The sequence below is a fragment of the Cyanistes caeruleus genome, chromosome 6 (assembly GCF_971803275.1).
Source record: "Cyanistes caeruleus chromosome 6, bCyaCae1.hap1.1, whole genome shotgun sequence".
Classification (NCBI taxonomy): domain Eukaryota; kingdom Metazoa; phylum Chordata; class Aves; order Passeriformes; family Paridae; genus Cyanistes; species Cyanistes caeruleus.
Genome location: NC_141706.1, coordinates 61,854,576 through 61,868,663, shown reverse-complemented (window position 1 = coordinate 61,868,663; position 14,088 = coordinate 61,854,576). Strand labels below are relative to the sequence as shown.

General features: G+C 44.8%; 1 protein-coding gene across 2 annotated transcripts in view; it reads left to right on the top strand.

The window, feature by feature from the left end:
• Positions 1-13,810: 13,810 nt before the first annotated feature.
• Positions 13,811-14,088, top strand: part of MTHFD1 (methylenetetrahydrofolate dehydrogenase, cyclohydrolase and formyltetrahydrofolate synthetase 1) — a 40,156-nt gene continuing 39,878 nt past the window's right edge. For both annotated transcript variants that reach the window (XM_086892499.1, XM_086892498.1), the window contains exon 1: positions 13,811-14,007. In XM_086892499.1, the coding sequence (XP_086748625.1) occupies positions 13,967-14,007 (41 nt within the window). In that variant the 5' untranslated portion in view covers positions 13,811-13,966. The remainder of the gene's footprint in view (positions 14,008-14,088) is intronic.

The window sequence follows — 14,088 nt, the reverse complement described above, 5'->3', positions numbered from 1 at the left end:
GTAAAATTCTTATTTGCAAGAAGAACTAACCATATTTTCATTCAGACACCATTATCTCCCTACCTGCTACCTGCCCAACCACACAGTTCCACCTGACAAAATGTGATTGTGAGACCCACAGGAAAATGTCAGAGACCTCCTAGATGTGATGAAGACAGCACTAGCTAAACAAGAAACCATCACATCTTGTTGGTTACAGGCTCTAGAAATGTCTTCCACAGATAAAAACTTTTGGTGAGACCCTTACACTGGGCACTTAAACAACCTGGACAGCAGAGAAATGCTACTGGGCTAACTGAGGCACAATAATATAAAAGATAACAGGAACTGTGTAAGTTCACAACAAATGATCTGCCATACCAAGAGGTAAACTGTTTAATATCCTGCTCAAACCTCTCCAGATGCTGCAGGAAGCGTGCAGTTACAATAAACTGCCTTCTGTGAAAGAATTAAGTCCTACCTTCAAAGGTAGGTATTAAGTCGTTCAAAAAGCATAAGAGTTTGTTTGTCATGAATTGTGCTTTTTGGGTGAAAAGCAAATGAGAAGTATTAAGCAAGTTATCATTTGGGTGCAAATGAGGAAACAATTTCTGGCTGCTGCTAGGGAAAGCCTGTAATGCAGATTGCAGTGCTTTAAAAGCCCAATGACAAAAATCCAGAAGAGCCAGGATTAATAATAATTTTTTGCTATCATGATTAAGACTAATCTTACAGAAGGCCCATAGGATGATTCCCCCACCTCCCCTTGCATTTCACCAAGTCTCTGAAGAATCTGTAATCCACAATGCAGCATACCAATATTTATTTTATAGATCTCCCTCTGAAGGCAGTGTGCTTTCAGCTGCCAGACAGGTTATTCATTACAGGCTGTGCTGGTGGTTGTCCCACAGCGAGGGCTGTGGAAGCCTGCCCCCACGGCAGCTCTGAGGGAAGGGAAGGCTGCTGGCCTGTACCACACCTGAACAGTCCTGACAAGGCCCATCAGGGGATGCAGCCCCTGCCCAAGCTGAGTTACACCAAACATGTCCCCAGTCCAGTCTCAGGCCCAGTGTCCTGGACAGGCCATGGAGCCAGGCCATAGGTGGATGGACCCCAAGAATGCACATTCTACCTTGTTCCCAGCCTGCCTTTTTCCCTGTATCCTGGATGGACTTTGCACCCATGTCCTAGCCCTGACTAGAACCCTGTCTTTGCTCCAGATCTGAGTTTGGATCCTGGATTTGGTTCATTACTTGCCTGGTCTGGGACTGTTGATGAACTCAGTTATCACCATCTATCTCTGTCCACCACATTCAGACAGGACATGAAGACATTCTTCTTATGAAGACAGGACGAGAGAGCTAGGATTGTCCAGCCTGGAAAAGAGAAGGCTCCAGGGTGAACTTAGAGTACATTCCAATACCTAAAACAGGTAATAAAAATAAAGGAAGAGTGACCTTTTACACAGGCAGATAGTGATAGGATAAGGGGCAGTGGTTTTAAACTAAAAGAGAAAAGATTTAGATTAGATGTTAGGAAGGAACTCTTTCTCAGAGGGTGGTGAAGCACTGGAACAGGTTGCCCAGAGAAGCAGTGGATGCCCTATCCCTGGATCCAAAGGTTGGATGGGGCTTTGAGCAACCTGGCCTAGAGAAAGGTACCCCTGCCCATAGAATGGGGTTCGGAACAAGATTTTCTTTAAGGACTCTTCCAACCCAAGCTCTTCTGTGATTCTAAGTTCAGCCATCAGTGAAGACACTGACCATGCTGAAATCACGTTCTGTTCCTGACTCACCTTCCCTTATGGAGCAACCAGCCCTTGCTGCTCCCTGACAACTATTTTGCAGTGCCCACAAATTTATGCAGTTTTTAACTTTCCTTCTGCCTTTATTCCACCCACAGGAAACAGAAAATAATTAATTAAATGATACTATTCTGTTTTTCTTGTTAAGAATAAAGGGACAATACATATGAGACCATTTTATAACAATACCTTGAGAAAATATGTACCCTGTTTTTCAGACTTAGCACAAACCAAGGAGTCATAGGGACTGAACTAATTTGTAGTCAGTAGAACTCGGGCTGAAACCTAAAAGATGAGAAAGACAAAAAGAAATCTTTTGTCTCCAGCCAGACAGGCAGGAGCTCCGCAGCACACAGACACAGGCGATTATCTCACCAGCTGTAGAGGCTTTAGCTGCCTGCACAAAAAGAGCTCTTTATTAGCAAATGAGATAAATACACTTAGGTTTTGCAAATAAAGCCGTAAGACCAGACTAATGCTGGGAGCAGCCTTACACCATCCTTTCCTGTTCAGTGTCTGCAGATGATGAAGGCAAGTTTCTCTTCTCTGTTACCAGAGCTCCCCATTGTGTCGAACGTCTGAATAACAGCTTTAGCTGTACAATTTACTGAGCATCTACCTCGGGTCCAGTCTCTCAGGTTCTGGCATGCAAGGCCCACGTGGTCATTAGACTCAGTGTACAGTGGAGCATGTTTATTACATGTTGGAGTGTGAATGCAGTACTGAAATACTCATACTCTGAGAGAAAAATGTGTAATCTATTTTATGTGTAATCTATTTTATTCTTATAGCTATAGAAGGGGTTCTGAGGAGAAAACCAAAGGCAGGTCACCTGGCAAGAAAAAAACCTCTAGTGTCGATTCCCAGTCTAAAGATGTCACACCAAGCATTGGGAAACTGCTTAGCCTTTTAACATTTTTGATTTTACCATATTAATTGCACAAATGGTTTTGGTACTAGGGAAAATGCCAAAATAAACAGTTAGATCCATGAATTTCTTGTTCAAGTTAATGGAAACTATAACTATTCATAATTCAGGTGTGAGTGGCAGGTTGTGCTTAATTCACAGATTGTTGAATTCAGTCAGATATATTTCCCCCTTTTTTTTAATGGTGTAGGGGACTCTCCAAATTAGCTGTAGGATATCTGGTCTCTTCTAAGAGAGACTGCTGACAATATTACCACTTGAAGGGCATGGCAATGCCAAAATATTTCTTGAAGAGCAATGATTTGCAAGGAAGAGTCCAACACCGGAGAACTCACATTGCTTGCTATAAATAACTGGCTTCTCCAAGGAGAATTGGGAGCATGGAAAGGCCTTGGGCAAAATGCTGTCTGGCCCAGTCGTTTCCACTCCTGAAGCTCAGGGGAGCATGTGCTTTGCTGGGAATACTGCCACTGTCTGAATGTGTTCAGCATGTGCTGTCACTGCCACTTGTCATGAGAGGGTGGGGGAAGGTTCAGTTCATATTCAGCGCTCCCCCGGAACTGGAAGCGACAGCACTGCCTTTTACCAAGAGAGTCCTTCAGGACTGTTTAAACACAGCTGTTGGTGTTTTGTGTAAAAGCACAGAGAGAGTGAGCTTGTGACATTTGTTACACAGCTTAAAATATCCTTTCTGCTCTGTGCAGATTTTCAGCTTGTGCCAACCTTCACCATTACCTAATGCAGTATCTGCCATCCCTGTGCAGTCAGGGACCTATTCAGAAAGTCTAAAACCACATTAGAAGTGATTGCTTTCAGCTGGCCTCTCGACTTTTAGAGGGCTTCCCCCATAGGGAATAGTCTATGGATAGAGCTGACAGGTACCCCATCTAGACATCACAGAGTAAAATTAAAGAAATTCTTAATGAAATTCCTATTTTTCCAGGAAAGAAGCACTGATTCCTGCTCTTGCTGCGTGAGGAGCTATTACTTTGAACTTATGGTATAACCAAAATGTTTCTCACTATTTAATAAAAGATGACTAATTCTTCTTCAGAGCTATTTAACAAGAATAGAAATTCTGTGTGCATGCAGAACACTTTGTAAAAGTTAAAAAAAAAATCCTGAGCAACTTTCCTTCCTCCAAGTTTTATTTGCCTTGGCTGGCAGCTACTGTTACTGCTTGTTTGCTTTTTTTTTCCACTGGGTCAAGCACCTACATTGTGACGTTTGTATCATTGTACCACACACGTTGCATCACCAGTGATAAGAGAAGTCACTGACAGTCACAGAACAAATGGCAAGATTCCACTTCAATGGGCTGGGATGTCACAGCATGTTTCAACCACAACACCAAAGCAGGAACGGCACTATCCTAGGATCCTGCCATAGCAGAGTGGCACCCAAAACCAAACAAGGGACTTTTTAGCCTGTCATCTGGTCAAAGCTTGAATGGTTGGCCCAAGGATGGGGCTTGGTGTGGGTACTCTTCTCATCACTCAACTTTTTATTTGTTAATTTCTTAACCTGCCACAAGGAAGTAGTCAAGATCTGCTAATTCTGGGACATGGGACATAATTCTATTACTTCAGCATTGTCATGAGCAATGTTTGCTGTCTGTACCTCCAGGAGAATCCCTCTTCCTCCCATCAGAAAGTTCTCACTGGGCACTTAACATGGGTGTACAAAGTCTTCAGTAAACTCTAGATTCAAAAGTAATCAGGCTGTCTTGAATTTCAGCCTCTTTCCTTCATGATAGCAACCTTGCTGTAACAAATCCCACAAAAGGAAACACAATTATATTCTGCACTTCTTAAAATACAGTGCTGAAAAATACTCCTACTAACAAGGCTTCAAACACCTTAAATATTAGATTAAACAAAGCACAATGCCAAAGCCAGCAGCTGTTAGAGCAAATTGTCCTCACATCTTCCATTAATCCAGAGGACTGCAGTGATCAGCACAAGAGACCATGGGCTAGGAAGTTTGGTATGGATCTACTGTACTAGGTTGGAATGGCCTGGTTTTGGTAGCAGGGGTACTACAGAGGTGGCTGTCCAGCAATCCCTGGCAGCTCCAAACTGGATGTGCCACTGGCCAAGGCTGGGCCAATTAGAAAAAGTGGTAACACCTCTGTGATAACATATTTAAGAAGAAGAAATAAGTTATTGTGCAGCTGTAACTGCAGCCAGGATGCAGGATGAGAGTATGTGATGGGAACAGCTCTGCAGACACCAAGGTCAGTGGAGAAGGAAGGGCAGGAGCTGCTCCAGGCACCAGAGCTGGGATCCCCCTGCAGCCTGTGGTGCAGACCATGGTGAGGCAGCTGTGTGCCTGCAGCCCCTGGAGGAGCACAGGGATGCAGAGATCCACCTGCAGCCCCTGGAGGAGACCCAAACCAAAGCAAGGGGATGTCTGAGAGGAAGCTGTGACCCCACGGGAGGTCTGTGCTGGAGCAGGGTCCTGGCAGGAACCAGAAGAGAGGAGCCCAAGTGGAGCAGGTGTCCTGGTAGGAATTTTGACTCTATGGGGGACCCAGCTGGAGCAGCCCATCCTTGAAGGACTGACCACATGGAAGAGTGACCCACTCTGGAGCAGTCTGGAGAGAAGTGTTGCCCATGGGATGATCTCACATCGGAGATGTTAATGGAGAACTGTCTCCTGTGAGAGGGACCCCATGCTGGAGCAAGGGAAGGACTCCTCTCCCCGAGCAGTGGCAGAAACAACGTGTGATGAACTGCTCATAAACCCCATTCCCATCTGTGTGCACCACTGGTGGGGAGCAGTTAGAACTGGGAACGAAAAAAAGGTGGGGGGAAGGTGTCTTTAGGGTCTTATACGACATCTCATTATCCTACTCTGATTTTGTCAATAATAATTTCAATTAATATTTCTAATTGGAGTCCAGTTTGCTCATGATAGTATTTGGTGAGTGAGCTCTCTCTGTCCTTAACTCATGAACCTTCATTATTATATTTTCTCTTCCCTGTCCAGGTGCAGAGGGGAGTGGGAGAGGATTTGGTGGGTGTCTGGCACCCAGACAGGGCCACCCACTACACCTGTGTAATGCTGTTCACTCACTCTAAGCTAGTCTGTTCAGCTTTAAGCCCAAATTCTTCATGAAGTCAGGCTCCCTGGTTTCCAGTCAAAGCTCAGAAGCACATGTTTATCTCATGGTGATATTTGGGACAGCTAGAAAGAAAGCCTGAGCTCATCCAGATGCTCAGCATAGGCTCTGCCACATGTACCCTGCAGTGCAGTTTGGCAGGACACCAGCAGCCCACCAGACTCCTCCATCCCCTACCTCCCAGGGCTTTCAAGAGATGTCATTTGGCCAATGGTAAGAAGACAAATTGGCCAGTTCTCCTTCATAGAAGCCCTCAGTTATAACACAATATAAATCTTCCAAGTCTAAGCCTGCATCTTCTGTTAGATGGGTACTGGTGGGAAACAGCCAGGATAAAAGCCAAGCACCGTATCCCAACTGTTTTTCCAGCTAATTGAGCAGCAGTGGGGCAATTGAAAATGGTAAATCACAGAGACTAAAGGAAAGTGTGAGTGTATGTTGGTGTTTGTAAGCAATTTTAGCTCTAACATGGATGTTCTTCCTTTCATAATAACCACACTTAAATAAGAGATAATAAACCTCACACTGAGAGCTACCAGCATCAGTTCTTACATTTAAAAGGTAATTGTGGAATGCTTCACATTGGGTGCAGTGAGGCAGGGAAGGAGTTGTAGCTGCTGAGACACAAGCTGAGGCCAGTGAAGATGCACACACAGCTCCTTGTGCCCACACTCTTGCCTTCAACCACACAGACCCCTGACCTCTCAGGACACACAATCCTGCTCCACCTAAAGCTTCCCCGTATGCAGAAGGAGAAAGAACCCCAAATTAATCCTTTCCTGTGTGACAAGTACCTTAGGTTATTGACAGATTGGTCATGGAGTCACTTTTAGCTTGAATTTATGATTCTTTAGCTGCAGCTATGAGAGATGTCAATGCCATAGGAGTGGAAAGGCTTCCCCCAGCTCCCAGTAATCCAGCCCTGATGTACAGCACTAGCACAGCTGAATATGCTGAATTTAATGGGCTTAAATCTGTTACTGCTGCAAATAAAATTTATCTATATAAAATCAGTTGAAATACTTATGTTAATAATGCCACTGACAGAGTCCTTTTCAACAAAATCTAAGGCCTCAGCTTGGATGAGGATGGTGGTTTCCTCTTTATAGGATAACCAATTATTATTTTTGTACTTTTCACTCTTAAAATGCCATTAATGTTGCTAACATCAATGATGATGAACAATAATGTCACACTTCAAAAGAAATCAAATGATAAGGGGGTGGTGAAATGATGACACACAAATTGCTTGAGAGGGATTTTGGACAAAAACACATTACAAAGTGCTTTCCCAAACCAGAAAAATCCATCCAACAAATTCTGGGATGCTCCCCTTCTTCTCAAAGAGCTATGGATCTCCATGGAATGCAGGAGATGGAACAGTACAGCAGCTACACCTGGGAAGGTGACATGGGGGCACAAACCACCCCACAGAGGGCCATGGGTAACAGATGGCTGTAGAAGTAAAGGTGTCTTTCTTTCATGCCATCCCTAAGGCCTGATCCTTTGAACTCAAAGCCATTTTTGGGCACTCATCATCATTGCAGAGGCAGGCTATGGGCACCTCTCTGCTTAATTTTTTTTCCAAGGCTGAGGAAAAGAAAAAAGAAATTTTCTTCACAGTCCTAAGTCTCAGCATGCTTTGTGCCCTCTGCCATCCAGAAACACCAGCTAGTAAGCACACTTCAAATTAAGCTGCTCTAAACTGTGGCAGCAACTCAGACCATACTGCTTACCTATTGCTATTCTGACTGTTCACAGGGTCAACGTGTGCACCAGTGTCGATGTTACACTGCTACACTGAGGTCTCAGGGCACAGTCTGTTTGTCTTGTTGACTCATTGCTACAATATTGTCTTTGTTGATCCTGTATGATTCATATGGGGACTCCTCCAGAATCTGCCTGCCAGTCCTACACTGCTCTGGTGGGCACAAGAGACACCAGCAACATCCCAGTTTGGCACAGGTGCTCTTGGAAGGATTATTCATTTTCTTCTCCTGGCTTCTAGGCCATAAAGAGGAATCACAGGCCAAGCAGACTTCTCCCTGCTGAGCTCACCATATTCCACTCCACTGCAAGTCTATAGGCTCTGAACCTTCTTGTGGCCCAGGCAGCACCAGCCATTGTCTCTGTCTCAGGAACAGTTTGGAGCACAGGCTCATCACATTTCTATCTGCAAAACATTGGGGCTCCAGAGCAGAATTACAACAAATACAAGCATCTACACCAGGGTTCTCAGGCTACAGATGTCAAAATCCAAAGCTTCGAAACAACAGAGAGGACCAAAAAGGTGCTTGATTGTGCTTCTTGCCAGCTATGGCTGATATAGGACAAAACATTACCACTGCCTTGCTGGATTATTTAAAGGTCATGGAGGCTGGAGCAATGGATGGACCATTTCATAGCACAGACTTTATAATGAGATCTCCAGCTGGTTTATTAATCAAGAAGCTCAGAGAGAGCTTACAGTAGAAGACATGAGCAAGCCTTGCTGTTCTTTTGAGAAATCTTTCACCCAGAGATGTGCAGGACAGGCACTAGAGCTCTGCAGAGTTGTGACATTAAATCACTGGAATCACTGCTTTTCTTTGCTGCAGCTGAGCATGAGGGAAGGGACACACTCCACAGCTTCAGGGTAAACATTAGCAATGTGTCTCTGAACAATGTGCCTCACCAGGCTCTGCTTCATTTATTAATGAAGCAGTTCTTGGTGTAAATACCAGACAAATCACAGCTCTTAGGCAAAAAAAGGGGGAAGTACTCTGTAGTCACACGCTGTTAACTAAAAATTTTTAGCCAAAGAGAATTAGGAGGAGGTGGAAATATCAAGGTAATTAATCATAGCTCCATTGCTTCAGTTTGTATTCTGCTTTAGGCAATCAATATTCCCTTCTTTCTCAGCTACCTTATCTGAAAAATGTGGTAATACACAACTCACAGGCAGGTTGAGACAGTGAATTAGTTTTTTGTTTACTGCATGGAGTGCCCCAACATGCTGTAGAAGTATTAGGAATGGTTAGTATGTGAGAGAGGGAATTAGTCAGAAAACGGTCTCTTTGATCTGAATTCTCTCTTAACATCAAAGAGTTGGGACAATCTAGGGCCCACATTTATCAAGCACTGGCACTTTTCTCAGTGGAATCTAGTGTGACACAAAATTCTTCAAACTGTTACCAAGACCTTATGCAGGATCCCTTGGAGGTCAACGGGAACTGTTGGATTTCTGTGTGAAGGCAAAATGATGTAGCTAAAGGAAGCTAGCTGGAAGAACAAGAAAAACAGCCAATGGAAAATTCACTCAACTATGTACAAATTAATGTCACTGGCATAGTAACACAAGTGGAAATTCAGAAATAATCTGAACTTTACTGCTGTCTTTAGAGTGACAGATAGCAATGGTCAATACAAAACCCCTGCATGGTAGGCAAGTGATCAGCAAGCTGGAGACAGGGGTCAGGAAAGCATTTGAGATGCCTGTTTGTTACTACAACTTTGTGGGGCACAACCAGCTTTACTTCTCTGCCAGAAATACGTACAATGAAAGTACCCTTCACAGGTTTTACAAAAAAAGAAGTTTGTTGGACTTAAATCCGTGCTTGGAAGTGATTAGATTAATTTGTCTGCCTTTGCACTGAAATGGACAAAGACCACTCCAAGCATCTGTTCTGCTGTTCAGCCATCAGACCAGGAACCATGAAGAACCAGAGAGAAAACACCATTCTAACCCAGGAGAGCAACTTCTTTAGTGGTGGTCCAACAGCTGGCTGTGTCACCACCTTCTTATTTCAGTGATGGAACACGTGGTATGGCTAAACATATTAGGAGACAACTACACTTGGGAAACACTTTATGATGGAATAAATCATAGCTCAAGCCATCTACTATTCATTAACACAGCTTAGCTATAAGGGTTGTTCCAAAGAGCGTACATCGAGATCAGAGTCAAGCCTTACGTCAAAGTTCAGACATCCTCTGATCAAAGGGAGAGTGGACCAGTAAGCATGTGTTTAAATGTGTCACTGTTACCCCGTGACAAAGTTGTGTCCCTCTTCATGGCAGACAAAGGTACATTCTTGGGTAATGTCATTCATTGCTCACTGGGGCATATTTAAGCACAAAATGTTCCCCATAAACATTTGAAGTATCAGAGTCTAATACTGGTTTTCTGGTGTGCTCCTGGAAACAGGTTTTCTGAAAACCCCTTTTCTGACCAAGGTTTATAAAACTAATCTAACTTGTCTCTTCCTCCCCTTTACTAGAGATAATATCCTATCCTAGCCATCCCACCTAATGGGTAAAGCAAAGCTGAAAGTTCTTCCTCACTTTGATGGTTTGGGATCAGTTTCTTATGATAAATCACAGGTTCTGGGGCCCTGTGTCATCAGAGGCACAGCTGTTAGTTTACCAGTAACATTGAAAGACATTCTGGCATGTATTTTTGCAGCCTTCAGGGTGTTTTTAAAGAGCAAGCTTCATAACTTTTTGATATGTTGGGTAAGAGGGGGTGGATGCAAAAGTAAACAGTCACACTGTGGGAGCTGCCAAATCAAACCCAGGGATCCTGGCAGGGAGGAGAGGGAGGGAGAATGACTGTGCTGGAGCAACACTCAGAGCAGAGAGAACTCTCTTACGCTGAGGCTTCAGCCTGTCTTAAAGTAACTGTTTTTATCTCTCTTTATCCTAACAACTATTAAGTAGTAAGCCTGCTTTGATGCTGAATGCATAAAACAGTGATTTTTGCTGTCAACATTGTAAACATTTTCACAATATCTGTCTCCTTTGCTTTGCACTGTGTTTCTCTGAGAAACTCAGAGAAAATACATTCCTAAATGTGAAAAGGAACTTTAATTTTTTTACTGCATTTCAGGGCTGGATATGGCTCTGAGCTGGGCAGAAAGGTCTGTTCAGCCATTTCTCATCACATAATCCCTTTTCTGTTCCTTTCCCTCTCCATTTCCAGCATTTTGATCTCAGGATGAAAATTAAGAATAAATGTTGAAGAACATGTTCGTTCTTAGAGACATGATGTGCACAACTTGTAAGGAAAAATCCCAGCTTGACTGCCACATCAGACAAGTTAGAAATACAAAAGGACTTCCTGCTCTGACAAAAGGTTAGTCTGATTTTCTGGCATAAGTATATTAAAATTCATGAGTCTGTCCCTTCCTGAAAATTAGAATCTGGATCAAAACTAAAGAAGTAATAGAAAAAGTTGTTTGGCAGTATTCTTAGTTCCTTTCCTTGCAATAAATTTGGGTAATATTCAGAGTTTTATCTGTCATCATGACATATGTATTATTCAAAAGCTGGAGCATTAAGAAAAGCAAGAATGGAGGTTTATTGCTCACACACACAAGTTAATCATGCAAGTTAGCTGCTCTGGGTAGGAATCTCCAGGTCCTGATGGCAACAGCGTCTTCTGCTCACTTTGCAAGTAAGTGCATATTTCACCTGAATATTTTAAACAAAAGGGCTTTCTTTTTTTTTTCCCTGACTAATATTTTTACACTGCACTATTGAGTGTTAGGCCTATTTTTGGCAAAATTTGTTTTTGTGACCTTATCCAGTCCTTAGCTGAAGGAGTTCATCTTTTGTGGATTTTTTTTTCTTAACAGTGGGTCATTTCTCCCTCCAAGAGTTCATTCAGGCCTCAAAGGCAACAGAAGAAACAACTAAGGCACAGAATTTTAAGCAGCCTAGAAAAATCCCTCCTCTTGACCAATTGCAGAATCTTAGTTTTGACTGTGTAATACTGCAAGTGCCTGCCGCTGCATTCCAGGAAATACAGGGAATACATAATGAAGGGGAAAAAGAAGTTTCTTCTAGCTTTTTGTATTTATTCCTATGTTTTTTCTTATTTAACATATAAAAGCCTTAAACTACAATGTTCTCTGTCTTTTTCAAGTCATTCCTAAAGAGATATTTCTGACATTTTATCCTACAATTACAACATGTTGTTAACTTAAGGCAATTGCATCACTCAAGGTAGCAATCTCTACCCTCAACAGAAAAAAAAAAAGCAGAAAAAAGCAGAAAATATGTCACTTCTTAGTGTACAAAAGGAAGCACAAAGGTAACTTATCCTCAGTTGAGTTTTGAACTATGTATGGTTAATATTCCCTTCCTAGAATGTCAATGAAGCAACACTAAAGCCTCTGACCTGAAACAGAAGGGCCTGCATAATTTTATCCTCAGTTCTGTGCCCTAGGTGGAAGCTGCAAGACCTGCATTTCTCTCTTCTCAAAACCTGAGAGCTCCCCAAATCCCTTTGTGAGCTGATTACATTATAGAATAGCAGGATTGAAAGATTTCTCAGCAAACTCTATGGAACAGATACTTTATTTTTCCAAACATGCATTCTATGTAAAGCAGAAGTCTATATGAAAGCATTTCACACAAGCCTTTTTCGCCTCAAATTCTCAGCAGGAACACTGCTATTCTAGCATTCAGTCCTGATTCTCCATAGTTCAATGATTTGCAGTGAGATTATCCCATTTCTTTGCTGTACTGCAACAGATGTTGATAGGTCTCAAAACAGTAAGAGCACTGATGTTTCTGGGGGCACAGGATTGTGCTACTATTCCCCAACAGCAATCTAACACTGTAGGGTCAACCCAGCATCAATGCCCACCTGCCAGTTCTCTGCCTCAGAACTCTTTATTACCAGTTTCTTGAGTCATGGATCTGTTCTCTAACCGTGTGCTAGATGTTAGCAGGGAACACTGATGAGTTCCTTAACAGTTCTCTAGGTCACAGCATTATCTTGCCTGGGCAAGTCTGTCTCAGGGATATTTAACTGCTTTTTCCATCCTCAGCTCTGGCTGGATGCTAATCACTCATTTGCCATATGTGTGAGGAAACCACTGACAACCAATACTCTAAGAAAGGTCCTAAAACACTGTGCACTGGTCTGCAGAGTAAGGAAAAGCACTGGTTATGCAAATAACAGTACACGTGGACAACTGCATGGATCTGACAGGAAACTACCACCTTCACCAATTCTAATGGGATTACTTAGTGCAAATGTATCTCTTGGAGGCCACTTTTATGAACCTGTTTCTCACTCTTGAAAACTCCTATGAATTTAGGCCACAATCCCAGCCTCCTTTTCATTGCCCTCTTTCTAGTCCGCCACTGGCTTGACAACTTTATGTTGGACAAATGTGTTGAAATCATGAAAAATAAAATTACTGTGTTTTATTCAAATAAGGGCACGTAGAAATAGGACAAGGGGGAATGGTTTCAAACTGAAACGTGGATCGATTCAGATACTGGGAAGAAATTCTTTACTGTGAGAGTGGTGAGGCCCTGGCAAGGGTTGCCCATAGCAGCTGTTGATGCCCCAACCCTGGGAGTGTTCAAGAGCAGGTTGGACAAGGCTTGGAGCAGCCCAGTCTGGTGGAAGGTGCCCCTGCCCATGGCTGGGGGGTGAAACTAGATGATCTTTTAAGCCCCTTCCAACCCAAGCCATTCTGTGAACCTACGATTCCACTCTTCTGCTCTTGGCACAACCTGTTAAAAGAACCACAGGAGAACACAGAGTATTCTTACACCGATGTGGGATTTTCCTACGCATTCACTGTGCACAGCCCAGCATCAGCACCCCTCAGCTCCCTCCGGGCCTGCCCTCTCCCTCCCTCCCACCAGCCCCGCTCTCCGTGGAGCAGGGCCGGGCACGCCCGGGAGCGCAGCCTCGGAGGCGTTTTAGAGGCCGCCATTTGGCCGCGGCCTCGCCCCCCCGCGCTGAGGGAGCCGCGGGAGGGACTCGAACAGCGCCGGCCCTGCCGGCCGCGCTGAGGGAGCCGCGGGAGGGACCCGGAGCGGCGCCGGCCCCGCCGGCCGCGCTGAGGGAGCCGCGGGAGGGACCCGGAGCGGCGCTGGCCCCGCCGGCCGCGCTGAGGGAGCCGCGGGAGGGACCCGGAGCGGCGCTGGCCCCGCCGGCCGCCCTGAGGGAGCCGCGGGGCGGGGCGGGGGCAGCGCCTGCGCGGCGGGAGCGGGGCCGCCGAAACTTGGGGGCCACGTGGGGCGGGAGTGGGGCGGCCGCGGGGGCAGCGCGTCCCGCAGACGGCCCCGGAGCCCCGCCGCGCTCACCTCTGCAGGCCCACAGCTCGCACGCCCTCCGGCCCTCGCCATGGCCCCCGCCGAGATCCTCAGTGGCAAGATTGTCTCCGGGTGCGTAGCGGGGCCGCCCGCCCTGCCCGCAGCGCTCGGCCGGGTTCCCTCGGGCGGAAAAGTCTGGGAGCCGCGGGGCTT